The sequence below is a fragment of the Bradysia coprophila genome, unplaced genomic scaffold, assembly GCF_014529535.1.
Source record: "Bradysia coprophila strain Holo2 unplaced genomic scaffold, BU_Bcop_v1 contig_358, whole genome shotgun sequence".
Taxonomy (NCBI): domain Eukaryota; kingdom Metazoa; phylum Arthropoda; class Insecta; order Diptera; family Sciaridae; genus Bradysia; species Bradysia coprophila.
In genome coordinates, this window is record NW_023503616.1 from 3408096 (window position 1) to 3429910 (window position 21815).

General features: G+C 32.3%; 1 protein-coding gene across 10 annotated transcripts in view; it reads right to left on the reverse strand.

Annotated features, from left to right (window-relative positions):
* LOC119081248 (RNA-binding protein Musashi homolog Rbp6) overlaps positions 1-21815 on the reverse strand; it is a 408246-nt gene that overhangs the window by 231618 nt on the left and 154813 nt on the right. For all 10 annotated transcript variants that reach the window (XM_037189983.1, XM_037189980.1, XM_037189978.1 and 7 more), the window contains one exon: positions 4190-4271. In XM_037189983.1, coding sequence (XP_037045878.1) covers positions 4190-4271 — 82 coding nt within the window. The remainder of the gene's footprint in view (positions 1-4189; positions 4272-21815) is intronic.

Here is a 21815-nt window from a genome sequence, read left to right on the forward strand (position 1 = left end):
ATATGCTTTAGGTACTCATCCAAAACGTTAACGAATACATAAAAATTTATGTTGAGAAAATGCCATACACAACATTATAATCCAAACCGATACAGGGTACCGACACAAAAATTCTCAAATATATTTTTGTTATTAGTTTGCTTATGTTGGAATGGTTGAAAATTTCTATGTGTATTCGGTGGATATTCGGAGTATCTTCTTAAAAGATTTTTTATTTTTCCATGAATGATTTTATAAAATAAATTTTATGAAGGGCTTTGCGTCGCGTCGGATACGTGATGTTACATATACAGCACATTTATTGTATGACAAAATTAATCTGATATGATGATTCGGTTTCAATATTCGAATTAACAAAATCCTTCAATCCTTCTTTCAACGGGACGGTAATTATTTCTGGACTCAAATATGAATAAAAATGTCTTCGGAACAGTAGATTAACAGCGAAAGTGTCACTAATATGAAAGATATAATCTGAGTAATTGGATTAACTATTTTGAATTTAGAATATTTTCTCAGTAAAGTGAAAGACTGAAATCCAGCCATTATTTTGATGTTATATCAGAGAATATCAGTAACATTATCAAAGTGGGCAGAATTAAATAAAAACACAATTTCATACACAATAAGCTAAAAAGCTTTACAATAGCATTAATTTACAGCAACCATGCGTGTTTAAGTAGCCCGCATATACAATTAACCGCATATCCTATATTCACTCACATCAAAAGAGCATGACTTACGTCTGAGCTTTCATATGTACGTCTTGTGGCCTTTTTAGTTGAAATATGCGTCCGAGAGTACCAGACGCTTTATGAATATTAATATTTTGTGATGTATAAATAACACTCTGATACGTACACGGTACATACAATATATCTACAATGTTATATCTCGGATGCTAGGTTCCATGCGGAAGGATGTCGAGCATGAATATGATTTTTTTTTGCTTCTAGTAGACGCAGCATATTTATTCATAATTAAAACAGGGATCTAATATATACTGTGGTTGGGTAGGGCAATGTTTAGTTTCAAATAAATGAACTGGATTGTGAGCTGACGTTTTAACTGTTCGACGTTTTTAAGTAAACCAGCAAATTCATTTATTGTCAATGGTAAATATTCTCCTTAAACTGTCCGAAACATCAACAATATATCTTCCTTCATGCTGTCCATTCAATTATACTAGGGCAAACTAAGACTAACAAAATTTAGGTAATCACAGTGACGTGCTGGATCACTGCCAGTAAATGTTTTAAAATATTGCACTGAGCTATACAGTTTTCGTCGTATCACTCGTGTAGTTAGATAGTTCCATTTTCTTATTTTGTTTTTCTTCCCAAAATATGACAAGGAATTATCAAAATTCGTTTTAAAAACATAACAAATTGTAGCAATGAATCATCAGCGATATTCTTTTAGCTTCCCGATGTCAAACTTATTTTCCGGTGAATTCGTTTGTATATGCCTAAAAAGGTATTGAATCGTAGAATCCAAAACCACTTTCAAAAATTTGTTATCTTTCTCTGTCTTTCAGTGGAAAGCTGATGGGGTAAGTAGGGAATAAATCATTAAAAATGGTAAAACTTGACTCCATCTGATAAATTCTACGAAGTTTCCGGTACGATAAAGCGAAAAATAAGCACAACAGTCTGACCTCTTGTTACTACTACAGTCTCAATCCTGTAAAGAACAGAAACTGATCTAAAATGCTTAAAAAGCACTCATCATATTTAGATCTGGAATCAAATGTTTATTTACAATATACTGACTCATAGACAGAAAGCAGCCTCTTCAAAACTAATGAACCCAATTTACAACTTTAAATCGTGCTTCAAGTTCACAATTTTTTTTAAATTTTTTGTTTTATTCTGACATCAACATAATTTATATTATGCGTTTGTAATGTAACAGCCTCCTTCAACAGGATACGAAACCGCATAAAAAACGTTGAAACAAAATAATTGATGACTAGACTTTCGAAACATAGAACCTAGAAACCGAAAACCACCGATAATAAACATACATTGAATTTATAAACGAAAAAAATCACCTTACAACGCACATTAACGAAATGTGTCTACATGGCTTATGGGTAAACTATTATTAATGAAGAGAATCCCATCCAGCAAAAACGAGTGTGTTCAACCATATCAATCAATCACTTATCTTTCATTTTATAATATTACCGGGTATATATAAGATAAAATGCGGATGTCGTTCACACCCTTATTTTGAAATATATATTCCTGTTTAACTGATAGGGAGTGATAATGATAACAGGGTTTAAAGGAAAGGAATGTGTTCATAATTCATTTTGTATGTGGAAAGTTTGCGTTATGGTAATATCCAGAACATAGATTTAGAAAAGGGTTTATGGATTGAATTGAGGTTTTTTTTTAAATCTGCTTATGGCTCAGATTCTACCTCCCCTTTGCGGGTATGAAATGATAATAAAATATTGAGCAACGACGAACCAATTTCAAATATATTTCTTAAAAGATTTCATATTGATAAGTAAAAAGCTTCGCATTAATCTAACATTTGGAATTCAGAAAATATTTTAAGACATCTATTATTAGACATTGGTGTGACTCTGCAAATTTAATCAAACTGAACTAGTTTTTCAAAACTATAATTTTGAATGGGGATTATTAGATTGCAGTATATCAAAATTGGAAATAGTCAAAGCATGATATAGATATGACATTATTATGACACAAACATTTTGTCACAAACATCGAGCTAACATTTAAATAAATCACAATAGATGTGAAAATTGTCAACCCGAGGTGAAGCCGAGGTTGACAATACATCGTATGCGCAAAATTCCAGTTTAGGCACAAGTTAGCAACAAGATTTATGTACAGTAGTGGGATCTTCATTCTTTCAAACATCACTTTTGCACACTTATATGTCACGGGTTCGACTCCCGTGTCAGACATAGTTCATAGGGTTTTTCCTAATCGTAAATGATTAGTCTCTGCTGTTAGTTATCACTAGCCAGCTCTATCGACCGTAATAGGTCTCTAAGAAAACACCAAAAAATGCTGAACACAGTTCTTGTACGTCCTTCATCAGACTACACAAAATAAGCCAACATGTGCGCAAGTCACAATCGTGATTCTAAAAATGTCAACTACTAGCGACACCTATGTTCTAATAGATGAATCATAAGATTTATAATTCACAATTATAAAATCTCTCGAAAATATGGGCAATGCACAACAGGCCCATTGGATGCTTAGGTGCTTGGAAAGCCATCTGCTCATCTTATCCTATACTATCCTATATTGTTTAAAATTTACTTTGAGTTGAGAAAATCGTGAAAAAATGTGTGGTTGACGTGATGTAGATTTTCATCTAAAATTGTTGTAGATACTGTACGAGCATCTACAAACTAATCGGTTTCTGTAATTCTGCAATTATGAGTAAATGTTCGAACAACGTAAACATGATTAGCAGCAATATAAAATTGGAGAAAATAATTTTCCAATTGAATGCCATTGTATGCATATTGCGCTGATTATATATATAGTACAGTTAGCTATACGAGACGAATCACACAACCTAAATCAACGTCTATAAATAACATATTATAAAGTATTAAATTAGCATGCAAATATTAGATCGTTCATCACACAATGCATTAAGCAAATTATCGTATAATTTTATTTGTACTTCACAGCGGAACGAAAGCACAATATATATTTCCAATCAAATGCAATTTCAAGAATTCTTTGTATGTTTTTCATTCATTTTCTATTTATTTATGCAATTCTGAAGAATCACTTTGTGCACCCGAATTATATACATAAAATCGTAGACGTTGAGAGATGGGTATACATTAAGCTAGTGCAGCAACAACAATTTTATACTTATCATGGCACTTGCACACGTTGAATATAGTATATTGAATTGTTAGTTGAAAAAAAAATAATGGAAAAAATATACCACTGAGACGAATTTTAAAATGCAATCAACGTTCATTTTCAATAGATTTTTTTCAATTATATTATTTACTTAACTTTGTATTTTGTACAATTAATGGTAAGAAAACATTTAATCAAAATTGCATTCAAACGTTACGTGATCAAACGTAACGTCGAGGTAGGAATTTTTATTTCGTTGCAACGTCGCTATCTTCAGAAGTCACATTTTGCAAAATTAAGCCAGCAAATAAACTTACCTAGACCGTCGAGTTGTAGGATCCTTCATTACCATAACTTCTGTAATTTCTCCGAATTTGCTAAAGTAATCCCGTAAGCTTTCTGGAAAAAATAAATGAGAAAAAATTGGTTTAGCATTTTCTTTTTGATTATTCAGTTAATAAATACAGATGCGTTGCACTGGTTGGACTAGACCTAATATTTTCGAGAATTCCCCCAACCCGTTTAGCGCAAGATATCATTTTACTAAGCTGCTAAGTCATAGCTGCGAATCTGTTCTGTAAATAGGGTAAAAAGATTAGTTTCGGGCCAACTTTTTCTTTTCTTTTGTTCGTTGAGATGAAGAAAGAAAAGAAGACAAAAGGTGGCGCTCACATCTAAACCGCGGCTCGGATCTAACCTTGTTACCCTAGTCGCGACAAAAAAAAAGAACAAAAAAAACGAAGAGGTAAGCTCTACAGGGATAGGGGGATGTGAAGTGTCCTTAGTTTTTGAATGGTCTTTAATAAGTCAAATTATCAAACAACTTCTTACTTTCAACTATCTTGTGCCTCCCCTACGCCTTACTTAGCTCTGCTGTGGCGATTCGTTGTAAGCCCATTTACGCTTAACGAGAGACAAAGAAAATGATACATACAAATCACAGGACTGATTGTAATGATCATGATTTATTTTGTGTAGTCTGATGAAGAGTCCAATTAGAGTCTCGAAACATCCTAGTTTAGTGAATTTTCATATTCAATATTAGCTAAAAAAAAAATAAACTCATGTTCTGTTGAAACCGTTTCAAATGTCGTGAAATTTGTGGAATTGCCGAAAATGTTATTGTTGTTACATTGTTGAGGTAGAAATTTTTAAAGTTTAGGTACTGATTTATCACAAAAAATTTAATAATTTCATTTGACGAAATTCCAAATATGAACTTTTATTCGAAACTCTTATTGAAATTATAACCAACGTCGATCAACTGTATTAATTGAGTAAATACATCAGCTAATGCCATGATGATGTTGGAAACTTTCTATTTTGATAAAAATTTCATGCGAATATAATGATATTCATACAATGCTCGTATCGCACCCTGCACGTATGAATGAGTTCAAATTCACATACCTACACGTACCTCATAGATTTAAAATGTATTTTTTTCTATACTAAAAAAGTACATGCATAACAGTATACCAAATTCAACATATCCTGGAATATTTCTGCTGTGTATAAATAATGTTTTTTTGTACTTTCGAACAGAGGATAAATAAGGGATGGGAATACAAAATAAATAAAATAAAATAAAAAAAATCTATTTGTGTTGAATTAATACATATAAATTTTTTTTAGAGAAAAAAGCATCTAGCGAAATATAACGACTGGATGAACATAAAAATCAAATTAAGTTAAGTGCGCTGAAATGAATGAATGAATGGATAATACCAAATGGAATATGGATTTGATTGTCACTTTAATGGATGCTCTGTATATTTTGATGAGTGGTGGATATGATAATAATAATAGATTTCCGTATTTTTTACATTTCATTTTATAAAAAAAAGCACACACTTTGTCACTTTGTCTATCTATATCCAGTAAATGAGCCTTACACATTTTTGTTTATCGATAAGTCTGTTTATAATGATAGTTAGGAGGGATATCTTTTTTGCGTTTTCTTTTCTATTCAGAAGAAATGTCACTGTTTATAATATGCTTTATGTATACAACAATATGGTTGTCTCAGCGGCTTTTTATTGATAGTTAAAGTTTACCTAAAGGGGTGAAATTTTAACTTTTCAAAAATTGTACAGTTTATGTCGAACAGAATTAGTTCTAAGTTTACTTTAGATGCTTTACCACCTAGTCCACTCATACCTGAAAATCCACAAAAAGACTTATATAGGTAGTGTGTATGTGTGAGTGACAGCTGATACAGCAGCTGAATGAAAGCTATAGATCTAAATTTGGTCAATGTTACCGGTGGAAAATTTTTGCCGGCGGCAGAATATACAATTGGACATTGGTAGAATATCTGTACGAAAACGGAAAATGTTTATCGGTATATTTTGGCAATTTTCGGTAATTTCTATAAATAAAATTATACCAATAATAAGCCCTGGCCAACGATAAAAATATGTAGACACTGCACTAGTCACTACACTTCGACGACGAATGCAGCTCCTCCACAAAATTCAGCTAGATTTCGCTAGTATTGCAGTCGTCACCGTTGTAGTCTATTTAATAAAAATATGAACTCTGATTGACTTGACCTGTCATAGAAGGAATGATCATATGTTTATTGGTATGGTGCGGCCGAGCGAAGGGCCTACAAGTTTTTTTTAAGATTGTAACTAATGAGCCATTGCGTTTTCATAATGTTGCATGTTTTTAAGATACAAAAGTCCTTGTTGTCATAAACACAAAATTAAGCGTTGAATATTTTGTTCGACGAATAGGGGTAAATTCGTATTAAAATAGCGAGTGCTTACTTCATCTCGCAGCATACTAAAAACTTATCGGAGGAAGAAACTATTGACATTTTAATTACTATTAAGACATTCTATTTGGAACGCAATGCAAGATTTTATTTCAAAAGTTTTTGTAGAAATTAAAACGGCAGAAATAGACTCATTTTCAATTTGTTTGTATTAATAGAACTCAAGCTCGAGGCACTCAAGGTTTTTGTAATTGATATTTTTCGGATATGCGGACTTTTCTTGTCATAAAAACCGGTCATTTTCTTCTGTGGTTCATCGAATACTTCCACAATAGATACTAAAGAAATGGAATTGGAATTCCACTTCGATTTCTCAATTCTATAGGTAACGACCGACAACAATGCACTAAATTTTAAAACACTAAATTAAACAATTGTTTATAGTGAAGGGTTTTAATCCGAACAATTTACATTCCGCCTATTTTGCATTTCATCATTTATGAATGCTGCGTCTATCCATTTACATTTTTACAGACGATTTTATTAAATCCCTCGGACAAACAGAACAAATTACGACTAATAACTTTTATTCCAATTATTAATTATAAAAGTAACCCTATTCCTCTGCTGTCTCGTGTTATCCATTAATTTATACTCCAATTCCATCGAATCAAAACTTAATCTCTAAATCTTGGTGTTGTTAGAGTGTCTGTTTTATATAGTCATACACACCAAAAGATTATATAGTTTGAAATTAAAGTGTCTGGTGATAAAGTTTTGGGTACTTCAGTAATATGACGAAATTATTTTGGAACAATGGAAAATTCATTTCAGAGGTAATGAGGACATAATTTTCGAATTGAATTCGCAGTGAAGACTTTGAAAACAATTATACCATGCCATGTAAATGGTACAGGAGAGAGAATATACCATCTATAAAATAAATTAAATACTGGCTCAGTTTAAGTAATTTGAGTATTTAGATGTCACCTTACAGAACAATCTTTTATAACCTCTATTAAAAAGTTATGTCTAATATCAAACGCTTGGGAATGTATTTTTGTATGGTTTACATCTTTTATGTTGAGATGACGTTCAGGAACATTGAAATGTGTATCGAATATTTCATAGGTTCAAAGAATCATAAAACTTAGTGACATATTTCTGGCCAAGACATTCTTTCAATCGATTTTTTACCATGAAGCCATGATGGCTCATTTTTGGTCAAATGGAGAAAAATGTAGAACACAACCAGATCCATATTTTTCTCCATCATTTTGACTAGTTGTTGACCGAGTCTTTTAACCAGTCTCGTCTAAATTCCGTATAGTTTTACCACTTCGAACACCATGATTCTATCTGGAGACATATGTAATATAGACAAGTATGTTATTTATGCGACAGATCTCAAAAATATCTACAACACAACAAATTGAAGCAGCAATTGCATGAGATCTTTTTTTTTATAAAATGGCAAAAATAAACAATGCTAATTCGAAAACGGAAACTTTTTTTTATTAAAATAGAAAATAGGGGACACAGCCGGTCTTATTCTATCAAAATAATATAAATGCAATCGCACGTAGTACGTAAGGAATTTCAGGCAAGCGCGCATCAATTTTCTACACGAAAATCTAATTTAAATTCTCGTTTATTTAAATCCAATAAAATAACTTAAATGTTATTGCAATTATATGGCACTCTTTAGCCCGAATGTCGTTTTATCTAAATCAAATAAAACAGAGAATAAATAGAGCACAGATAGAATACATTCGATGGATGTGATGTTTTAGTCGGTGGGCTCATACACTGCCTATACAAGAGTTTTGTGATTCATACGGCTAAAGTCAACCAAATTTATACGAAAATGTGCTTCAGCTGTCTTACAGTTCATCCACTCATACAAGCATACCTTGTATGTACGAGTGTAGCACACGTGTTTGAGTGATCGAACCAACTGATAAGCAGCTGTAGCAAATGTCGAAACAAACAAATTTTCTTTACGTCCGTCTGGAGGAATGATCCTAAATTCACAGCTAACCATCGAAAAAGTAAAGGCAAGGTGCCCGTTTCATCCGTCATCGATAGCTACTACGAAAATAAGTATACAGCAAATATAAACTATTGATGTAATAGATTTTGTAATCTTTAAAAAGAAACGAAAGAAGTAATAGATTAGTTAATCAGATAATTATGCTGATGATGGGCTAGACGTCGGTGAAACGTCATACTATTGGCCAAAAAGGCTTTCTTTCGCTGATGTGTTTCAACATTTTACGCCATAAAACACCATAAAATTCTAAGTTTCATTCAAAAAGGTGTTAAATATAGACAAACACTCTCGGACTATATACTTAATACGAAAAGAAAAGAAGAGAAGAAAACTTTTCATAGTTATTTGCAGCGTTGAAGAGTGTAAGATTTTAAGAAAATGCGATGAAATAGAGATTCCCTTCGGCAAATATATTAGTGTCTGCACAGTGCACAAACGAATGTACTTAGCATCCAGTTCTCGACATACCTTTTATAATTTCGACTTTCATTGTGAGTATATTTGAAGTTTCAGGTCTTGAAAACAAAACAATAAATCAATGTCGTTTCCTCGTTTTCATTATAAACTATTTTTAAGCAGTTTTTAAATTAAACGATCGGAAAATGGTCGGTTTTTGTTTTATTAATGTTTATCGTCGTTTATACAAAAAAAAAAGAATTCATAGGAAAACTTGACGGTAAAATTTAAAATGTAGCCATCCCAAGTGTTTTCTATTTTCAGGTGAAATAAATTTGCTTTTGGAGAAGGTTTTCTTCTTTCCAATTTGTGTTACTATGAACAATATGAGTAATGGTGTGGTTGTAATTTAAGAAGAAAGAAAAAGATGCTAATTATGACACAATTATAGTATGTGTTGGGTTGGAGTGTAGAAATGAGAATGAAACATAAATGAGGAGGCGTGTGAACACAGGGAACGCAGTTATTGACAAGATACATGGAAATCCATGCATTTTTTAACGAAATTTACGAGATGAAAAAAACTTGTATGTATCTGTACATCAAATTATCAATATATGATATAAAAAACAAACTAATGTACAAGCATGTGGGATGATGGCTGTAACAGACACCTTTGTTGCTTATACAGATTTTTTTCCCTCATTTCGCTTGTCTTCACATAAATAAAAAAGATTTTTTTTTTATATTAGTCGACTCCTTATGAACTATATGCAAATCCATGTACGTTTTAATCCATATACGTTTCCAAGGGCTGTTATCATTATATGAATGGCATTGTTCTTATTTGTGCATCCCGCATTTTGAGAATCCAAGAGAGCTGTTGCATAATTTTTTATTGTTTTGTTCATCATGCCTTATTGTTATGCGATCGTAATATTCACATATAAGCGTCATGTCATTGAGAATATGTTGTATAATCATAAAATACAAATAATTTTAATGATAGAAGAAGGGTGTTGTGATGTAGTGTTGTAAGAACGTAAAATTGTGTAGTGTTTTCGACGGCACTGTGAAAAAAAATTATGGAAAAAGTGTACGACAGGAATGATAATTTTTGCACATCAAAAATCCTTTTGAAAAGTTTGTTTTTAGCGTAATTAGGTGGATTCGTTTGACATTTTACAAGGCACATAGAAAGTGGAAACAAAACAAGAAAATTGATGGTTACGGTGTGTGCGGGAGGGTTTTTCTCATTATTATAAATGGGTTCTTGTCTCCTCTTTCCGTGATTGTTTGCTGTTTTCTGTAAAGGTTATTTATGAACGGCACATAAGTATATACGCATACAGGCCTGGCATTTTATAGTACTCGAGAGTTATTATCAAATGCTATAAAGCTGTTTTATAATTTTCAATACGCCATTGTATTTGTATGTATGACAATATATATATATCGTACAAAAGACGGCATAAAAGTAATTGATGACGCCATGGATAGGGAAGGTCAAAGTCAGCAGTAATTGAATGTTCTTATCGGATACATTTTGCGTCAATGTAAAAGAGCTCTTAATGTAAACGGAAGAAGATAAGGTATGTTAAAATAAGAATGAATTTTGATACATTTACGCAGATCGTAAAACCAGTAGTAAATGGTTTCAACACAATGCAATGAGGAAAGTATCACATTAAATTTCGTAATTAAGTCCGAGCGAAATTCGGATACATCATGTCTGACGGAAATGTCCACATTTCATCACTTCTAATTAACAAAACATATCAGGATGATAATCTGAAAAACTAGCCTTGTGTTACGACGATAATAACAAACAAAATGCTCAATTCCGTTTTTTATGGAATGACAAAGTAATAAGCGAAAAGTTACGTCTATACACTGAGCCAAATGAGAGTACACCTACAAACTGAAATCATGTTAATAGTCAAATCTACTAATTGTTACATCCTCATGGAGGTTGTGCCAAGAAAATGTTTTGTAAACAAAATCTGTTATCCGATTATATGTGACAGACTTTATTGTAATACAAACGATCTAATCTAAACTTTGTTGTTGTCATATTCAAAATACAATAAAATTGTGGAAAAAAAATTATCAAAACTTTTGTTGGCTTAATTTAAAATTCTAAGCAGATCGCTCGACATAGTCTAGATAAATGAGGCGAAATTTTAATAATATAAAAAATGGAAACAAAACACTGGAAAATAAAACAATATATTCAGCTAATAGAACTTTAATCTACCCCCATTTGAATAAAACCGAAATGTTCGCCAAATGATAATAATATTTACATTTACATAGAAATATACTCCACATTAGACTTTTGGATGAGTACAATAGCATCTAACGCCATAATATATCTCGTTGGAAATATAAGCTTAAGAGAGCCCACATCATTTGCATATAATACGAAATTACCACATGGAAAGCATAAGATGAGCCACATCGCGGTTTTACAAAAAAAAGGAACGAACAAAAAGGGAAAGCCAATTTTGAAAAAAATATTATTTTCCTCTTTGAGTTTTATATTTTCTTTCTCTGAACTATTGGTATACTTATGGTTCGTTTCAGAAAATAGCAATCGTATTACGATATATTTTAAGTCACAAAACGTATATATACACATATGCTAGGCTGTTGCAATAATCAAACCATTTCTATTTCTACACACACTAAGAAATCAGTTCCTGAAGATGGTAATATTCGAATGTGAACATCTCGATGTATATTTGTTTTTAGCAAAATCGACAATATTTCCATATACGATACCCAGTCACAAGGTAAAAGTACATTTATATAAGAAGTAGTCATTATGTAAGCCAACCTCTAAAACGGTATTGAGTTTCACGATCTGGACCGCATAATACTCAATTTCTATTCACTAATTTACATTTTATTTTTCATTCTCTAAAAATACAATACTTTATCTCACTTAAATAAAATAAAAATTTGTTGCACAGCTGAAAAATAAAACTCACCGAATGCATTTTCAAAGACGCAAAAACAAAAGCAAATTGCTTCCCTTTTATATCCTCTATCCAATATTCAAAGTGGAAAACTTAACAAATGGAGTTTAAGCTATCTCTCGATATAGAACTGACATAAAACATAATGCAATATTAAACAAACTCTTAAATAATCTTCAATTCATTTCCTTGTGTGTGTTATATCATCCCTGAAAACTTATCAAATCAGTGAATTTCCATTTGAAAAATTATTCAATATACGCAAGATAAATTGAAATTGTATAAAGTTACGGTTAGCTGCTGTAATGTAAGCTATTCCTAGGATATATACATGCTACATGCAGTTCAATGAACAAAAGCTCGTATAAATAATATGAGTTAAAGTGCTATGGCTGGCAATAAAAAGAGAAAAGATTTTGTGGAATAACAAAGTCATAAAATTTTATTTTATGTTAAATAATACTTTTATTGTAATTAGATTTCAGTTATGTAATTTGTATTAGTTTAAAGAAAATTCTATTGGATTTGCAGCTTTAATTCGTTTCATTGGTTTCGATTATAAATGAAATTTCTTTTTCATAGTTTCACTTTGAACAATTTAACGAAATTTATCAAAAGAAATTGAGTTTCTTTCCACATTGGTAAATTTAATGAACGATTCTCGTTTAACCTAGTCATTGGCGATCGATAACGAAGACATCTTACTAGTTTTCTCTCATAATAGACAAATGAAGTCGAACACGTGCTTCTGTGCAATGACATGTGAGTTTCGATTGTCAATAACTATTCACATATACGAATAATTTTTTCCAACTCACTGCCTCTAGTTTCAGAGACATGAGCTCGACAGATTGCAAAAATAAAATCAAGATCCGACGATACTTATCGTCAAATTACTGACCCGTTCAACGATATGCTAGTTCTGTCAAAATTTTATACTTTATACTCGAGTATAAAAAATTAAACTCGGGTCGGGAATACCCTTATTATATTTCCATACATTTTTAGCCCGTAGTGCAGTTGATAAGGACCATTTTTGTGAGAACGCTTTTACAGCCAAAAAGCATGTGGCTCCTTCCCTAGAAAATTTTTTACGCTGAAACTATCCTCAAATCGTTATTTACACTTGATGGTTGTAAACGTTCTGTTCCCGTCATAAGGAAATGACAGGACAGTTTCCCGAAATTGTGTGGAAAATTTTATCACAAAAATTTACCGAAAAAATTCAAAGAAATTCACCTCTTTTGCTTTCCATTGTGTTCGGGCCTTAAAAGTTAAAGTGGTCCTTTTCAACTACACTACCGCGCCGAAGTTAAATGAAGCTGTCCAGCAAGTCAGACCTTCTATTGAGAACAATAGAAACCATAACGTTTCGGCATGTCTGGCACGAGTGTCACAGTCACTCGTTATAGTCGCGCAAAAGGTTATCTTTTAATGTCACAAATCCCTGCATTTTGACGCAAACTTGTGTTTTCTACGATAAAAGCAGGTACACTAGCCAAAGTGTTCGTTAGAGTCCTTCTCACGGAGTGTCGACCAGTCCCATAATGGGCAATCTGATAAATTTTGAGTGGAATTGATGTATAATTGTTGTATTTTTGATGTAAAAGTGTTGTACAAGAGAGGTGTTGGGTTGTGTTGGAGTGGTGTTAGTGTTGTCTTACTGATGTAAAATCGAGTGAAAACTAATGTGTGGGTGGTAAGGTTGTTGCATAAATTTTAAAATATTCGACCATCGTTTTTACATCACTTATACCACTATTCTCCACCTTAATACCACACTTTTCCACTTTGTTACCACACTTGTTGGTGTATTAGTGTGTTTTAGTGTTGGGTTGGTGTTGTCTAACTGATGTAAAGTAGATGGATTATTGTTGTAAGAATGGTGTGGTTGTTGCATAAAATGTTGCGTTTTAGTCCATCATTATACATTCCCCATACCACATTTTTCCACCTCAATACCACACTTTTCCACTAAAATATCACACTTTTCCACATTAATCTCATTACAAGGTGTTGTATCAATGTTGTGTCCATGTGGTGTAAGTGATGTAAAAGCGTGGATTATTGTTGAGTTCGTGGTGTAAAAAAGTGTTTGTCTGATCTGAATCTACTTGTCCTCAATGTCGTCAGTTCTCTTTTCTTCTTCTCTTTCGATTTAACTTTAACAACAAATACACCACGAACTCAACAATAATCCACGCTTTTACATCACTTACACCACATGGACACAACATTGATACAACACCTTGTAATGAGATTAATGTGGAAAAGTGTGATATTTTAGTGGAAAAGTGTGGTATTGAGGTGGAAAAATGTGGTATGGGGAATGTATAATGATGGACTAAAACGCAACATTTTATGCAACAACCACACCATTCTTACAACAATAATCCATCTACTTTACATCAGTTAGACAACACCAACCCAACACTAAAACACACTAATACACCAACAAGTGTGGTAACAAAGTGGAAAAGTGTGGTATTAAGGTGGAGAATAGTGGTATAAGTGATGTAAAAACGATGGTCGGATATTTTAAAATTTATGCATCAACTTTACCACCCACAAATCAGTTTTCCCTCGATTTTACATCAGTAAGACAACACTGACACCACTCAAATACAACCTAACACCTCTCTTGTACAACACTTGTACATCAAAAATACAACAATTATACATCAATTCCACTCAAAATTTATCAGATTGCCCATTATGGGACTGCTCGACACTCTTCTCACGTACCTTGCAACGATTTTTTTTAAATTTAAAAAGCGGCTAGGACTGACATGATATCAGTAATATTTACGTAGGCTCTCGACATAATTCTATCATTTTTAATGTATGCACGTACTGCAAGCGAGGAGTGCACACTTCTTGAACTGAAAGACACCAAATCGTATGAGATTAAAATGACTAAGTTGAAGTGCGACACTCCCGATGGGGCTAATCCCATTTAATTCCATACGATTTGGTCTCATTTAGTCCAAGGAGTGCGGCACCCTCGGTTGAAAATAAAAGTACTGCCGAAACTTAAGCCATTTTATACATGAATCAAAGCTCTCCGACCATCTTGCATATTTAAAGAGTACTTAAATTGAGTTGATACTCATAACTGTAGAAAAAAAAAATTGTAGAGATAGTGCTATTCAACCCTTGTTTGCACCACCAAAAGAGTTAACTTTTACATTCATAAAATATTAAGTTCCAATTAAATTTTTCATAAAAGCAATAATGCTTACCATTCTAATTTTGTAATTAAAAATCTGCCATAACACTCAATAAAAGAGCATGTGTAAAAGTCATTAAAAATCCTATCCAAAATAATATGTTATTTAATATTGTGAAAACCGACACACACACACACACAGACATCCATATACTATATATGGGAACTTCCTCAACTTTTAAACTAAAACCATACATTTATGCAGTATGTAACATTGCATATATTTTATATGGTCTGGCCAATATTAATGTCAACCACAATACAGAAAATCAGCAATTAAAAGTGGATTTAGCCAAAGTTAGACAAATTGTTTGCACAAGTTATACAATAATATGATGTTTCGTATTTATACATGTGTTTTGTGCATTGAAAAGTGGTGCTGTTGTTGGATTTGAATGTGAGGTACAACAGTGTCGTATTGATGCTGTATGGGTGTTTCAGAGCACAGTCTGTGGCAGCACGGAACAAAGTACATTAGTACAATTTTGACCAGACATATATGAGAAGTTCTAATGAATAGGTTTTAAAGTCAAACTTGTTGTGGCGTTACATATTTTTGACCACTATATGTGAGCGTTTTATGAATTAAACATTTTTTATTGAAGTGCCCTTAGACCGCTAAGGAAACGGTAAAAAGTGTCAAGAAAAAACATACCGACCGGTCTTTTCACATTTTTTTATCAGTTTACTTTTACGAGGATATTGATGAAAAGTGTTCAAATTATGATAAAAAGAAGAATTGATAATTTGACATGTTAAGCTAATTTATTGAATCTAATTTCATAAATTTGAGGAATATAGTCACAATAAGCTCATTATTAATGAATTATTGCGATGTTGGTAAAAATATTACTGTCCCCACCTGGGTTATAAATCCACCAGGATACATTTATCACAAACCCTAATAAAATCTGAACGGAAAAAGTTAAAAAGTGACCTGAACATATATGAATTAAATCGCATATAAACCAATTAAAATTATGCTTGTGCATTCAATTTGTCAAATAAACCACCATAAAATGTTGTACGTACATTGAAAGCCATAAAGATTATGTTCTTTGAGCGAGCAATTCTTGAAATATCCAACATATACTATATATATACACACACATAGTATAAGTATAGCAAAAGGCATTCAAGAAAACCACCCTTTTTGCAATATTTCATCCGTATGTACGTACACATCATACATGTGAATATATAACCAATACAAGTTATGTTCTATAATAAAATATTATATGTTGAACAGTGTATTCTCGTCGTCAGATTTATATCCTTATAATACAACAAATACGAAAACGAAAATACGCCAAGTCTCTTTTCTTCTGTTCGAAATGAACAAAACGAAGAAAACAGCGAAATGCTTCAAGATATTTGAAAGTCGATTTCCTGTCTTATAAATCATTCGTTTGTTTCTGCCTCTATGAATCTCAACAAAATAGTCAACGCTCGTTCCATATTTAATCTGTACGGTGTACCAAAAATATCGTATTTTATATATGTTTGGAATTTATTAAGATGATTTTATTATTGTGCCAAGTGTGTGTACTTCTAGATCTTGATTTCTAAGGAACATAATCTCATGTATGTTTTTGTACGTATCCACTTGCTTATGTGTTTTCTGGTACAAATCCTGATTTAGACGTGGTATTAATGGTTAAATTTTGATTGGCTTATAAGATAAATATTTTTAAACTCGTTCCTTATGTTTCCTTATATCTTCATGCATGTTAATATTCAATCATTTGATTCGATGTCCTTATAATCTTGGTAAAATTGATGTGATGTATGGGCTGCTTTCTTAAATCTTTGAATTTAAAAGACTACTTGTGAACCCATGGGTTGGGTATACCAATAACGACTGCAATGTATATGTTTGCAAGTTAAGTAAAATAATGTTATGGAAACATATATACAGTCCTTTCCCAACAAGTACCCTTTAATCATAATCAAATACCACTTAACACTTAAATCCAACAAAATTTCTTCGTAGGACAAGTAGCAGTTCAACTGTGAGAAATCGGTTCATGAATGAAAGCTACTCTTTGATTGAGTGATTTCAATATTTTTTACATGCTACATGCGTCGATAACCGTTCTTTTCATGTTTCAAGCACTACTTTCGACGCCCTCAGCACATAAAATCCTTTACATAACTCGGGATAAAAATGAAAAGTCTCGTTTTCGTGTGTTTATTGACCTCGGCTTCGCCTCGGATCAACAAAATTCACACGAAAACTCTACTTTTCATCTTCTTATCCCTAGTCATGTAAAATACTATTTCCAAGTTTGTAAATTGACGACGCGACGTTGACTTCCGTCAGTATTGACAATCAAGTAAGTTGTGTTTGTAAATACCGTGCCCATACAAACAAATGAAACAGCTACGAATCGGAAAGCATCAAAGTTTTATATATGGCAGGAACAGCTCCGCAGGACGTGCATCTTTTGAGAAATTAAAATAAATTATTCTTTATATACACGTCGATCAACACGGTAAAGTCAGTTTATATCCATTCGTTGATCTACTTCAACGTATGAAGGACGCATTATACAGACATTATTTAACAGAGATTTTAAACGAAGGAGCTTCTCAGTTGTAATTAAATTAAATTATCCAAGACTTATACTCTTATACAAAACGGAAAACACTTCAAGTTTCACATTTTTTTTCTTATTTAAGATAATATCACTTCCGGACTATAAACAGCAAAAAATTCATCTGTTCCTAAACGCCCTTATAATTCACAAAATCCAATTTAAATGATAATTTAATATTATATAACATCAAGAATTACTTTCGAAAGATCACAGTTCTTCTACCGTTGCCACATATATTCCATGTTACAAGAGTAATACTATCTTTAGAGGTGGAAAAAGAAAAATGAGCAATTTTTATATCTTCGTGGTTATAAAATTTATTATTATTCCAAGTGAACTGAATGAAATGGGAACGTGTATCTGATTAGCAGTGGTGACTTTACAAATGGCCATATTGTGAAAAATTAGGGCGAAGCAAACCACTTATATTACATTGCATGTCAGCATTTTCGCAATGCTGGATGAATGTGAATTTAATAATATGAAATGGAAGATATGTAGCCAAAACACTTTGATTTAAATATCAAGGTAATCATAGAAGCTAACATCCACATTTTTGAAATTATAGCGCGACCTTCATAAATAACCAAAACAGACAAACCAGACTACCGTTGCCGATTTATCTCGCCCAATACCAAAATCTAGCGAGGTGTTGATCTAGCATTTCATGTTCGGTACCCGTCTTCTATAAGTATATAAATTCTTTGGCGATAAGGTTGTATGAAAATGGCTAAAACGGGTTTAACCAGGTCAGTAGCAGTGCAACACAGTGATGAATTTAATTTTTTAGTAACTACATGGGCAATTTTCATATAAGTGTAGACCTAGCATTCCATGGATGGTCACAACCTTCCATAAGCAGTAATGCTAGAAAGCTTCTAGGAAAAACTCAAAATTACTTTACTATAACTAACTAATGCTGCGAGATGAATTAGAAAATTGCGAGATCATCTACTACATGCGCAGAACGTAGGGTTTTTTTTTGAAACGGATAGTCATCTGTTATCGATAACAACGACAAGAATAAGCAATGAGCGCTCAAACTAATATTCCGATTTACAGACAAACGTGTTGTAAAACTAAAGAATTACGGATTTGGAAGCGATACATAAAACAAAAGAAGTAATAGATTTAAAGATGATTGTTGCACTGCTGTCAAATATTGAGATTTTAGAATTAGAAGACTTTGAGAGTTAACGTAAAATTTTCACGTAAGTGTTAAGTGTTAGACGATACTGTCGAAGACGTGAATGCTAAGAATAAAAAACAAACAATATCAAACAAGCAAATGAAGACAGTAATGACAAAGCAAAAATGTCGGGTATAACAATTTCTTTTGATTTTGAACTTCGGAAAAATGTAATTGTCTGCAAAGCAGACACAAACACTCTTCAAAATTTCGAAATATGAAGATAGATTAAATGAAAGTCTTCTGTCATTACACGAACCAATACCGTGCTCTTTCATCCGATCACAATAAAATTGTACCAAATTATGAAAGTGAGAGTGGCCTCTTTAATAGTGCATTCCAAGCAAATTAGTTCGACAAATCATCCATATTTTCATGACGACAATACTTATAATGGAAGATTTTGATCGTACAGTTTATTGTATATTCGAATTTAATAGAATGTAAAACATGTTGAGAAACACGAAGGAAGAATATTTACTCTAACATATATATTCACGTATCGTGTGCATCACATAGTCTCCCTCACAAATGTGTAAGAGTCACAACGTTTTCAAGTTTATTGCAATAAATAAACTCAGCATATTATTCCGGGGTAGAATAGTGTCGAGACTATCTAGAAATGGAGAGACCAATCTATATTATATCTAGCGTATTTCACAACTATGCACAACAAGGTAGCAATTTCCACATACACTTAAATAGTGTAGAAATCCCATACATATAATAATGTCACCATGCCTGTAGAAATTCATACACATGAAATACAGTCAGACGAATATGAATTTTGGTTGGGGATGTATAAAAAATAAAAATGAAACGAGAAGTGCTTCACATGGATGTAACATATTCTTATGAAAAATTGCATTCATAATTTATTTCAGCCGTAAAAAACATGGTAATTTAATTTGGTGCATGCATTTTGTTATAAAAGAATTTATAAAAATTTTGTTCGGGGCTTTGGGATACACCGATGCATAAATGTGGCGATATAAAAATAATATATGAACTAGAAAAGATGTCATGAATAGAATGGGGGTGAGATTGAGCCCCGTTGTCAAGCGGTTACTGAATTAATTTATAATACGAAAATGGTTCATGTGCAGACTGTGACGTGAACCATTTGGCATACCACATTTTAATCCTTTCAAAATAGCACATTTCCACCGAATCTTTTTCATTTTCCATTTGTATTTTACAGTTTAAGTACTTTAATCTGAGGAGAATTAAAATATAAAATATTAACGTTGGGTATGTCCGAAATGCACATATACGTTGAATTGGCGTGACCTGTTTCCATCGAACTGTACATGTCGATTTGTAGTGACATAGAAAGTTTCAAAATATGCAACAGAAGCAGCAGATCGAAATATTCAATTCTCCATGAGTCGTTGAAATGTCCCAGAAAAATGGGGTATTGTTGTACTGAATATGTAAAGGTTGATATCAAAGAAGAAACTTAAAGATTTGACACATAAGAATGGGTCGGTTTACATTTATTACTTGTTGTATTCGATACCTATATTTGACGAGCCTAACCGTCAGCATAAAATGTCATACATGAAACAATCGATTTCAGGCAATTGCCGGGCGTCAATAGAAATATTTTATAAAATTAGCGAACATAAATCGTTGTTGTCTGAATTTCTTGAAAAATTGAAAAAACGACCTAACGACACTGGAACAGGGCTGATAAAATTAAATATAAAATGGATCCTAATCGGCAGCAATGACATATATTCGAAGTTAATGTGAATATGTGAAACCTAATTTGCGACAACAAGAAACATCATTTATCGATACACAGCCGACAAAATTCGATTCTTAACAATTTACCGTAAAACTGGGCCATTTTCGAAATTTATTCAGACGTTCGGTTCAATTTCTTTATACATTTTTACTTAAAAAATCATAAAAGTTATGACTCATACAATTTGTGTGCTGTTATATTTATCTATGCCAGAAGGCGTGGCAAATAACATTTATACTAATAAGAATGAACAGCAAAAATAAAATACATCGAAGCCAATAGACTAAATAACTCTATTCTTCTGTTAAAGTACACCTAACTGATTCCACTGTATAGCGACCACCCATTTACCACCCACTCCAACAAGGTATGTGTTTTGGCACCGGCTTTTACTACTTTTCTGTTGTTTTGTACATACTTAACGGCGTATTAGTTTTGCTTTTAATGGGATCTGAGTAAATAAAATGAGATTTTATTATATCTCAAAGGATCGATACGTTTTCCATTGATAATAGGTTGATAAGGTTTTATTTCGTTTTTTTTTTCATAGTGAAATTACAAAACAAACTACGTTTAATGACATAATAATGTAATGATAATTCAATTGAACGACAATACGAATAATTCATCAATATCGAACAGTGTCCGTCTTCTTGAACAATTGCACAATAAATTATAGACATGTTTACAAATTGGTAATCGTCACTTAACTCGATTAGTTTTACTGATGAGCAACGTAAATTATTGATTGTCTTTACATATAGAAATTGCACAAATAATCGTTTATTATACATGTATGTATGCATATAACAATATGCTCCAGTTTTACATATATGCATCATAAAGTATCCAAAAATAATTATTATTTGGCATACTCTGTGCATAAGGGCGAATGTCTTTCAGAAAAGTAATTCAATATCACTAAATATATGCTGCATATATTATATACGTACAAACTCGAAGTTTGAGCATGAAACGTGTTCATAAAACAAAATTTTACTACATACAAACACCTAACTTCCT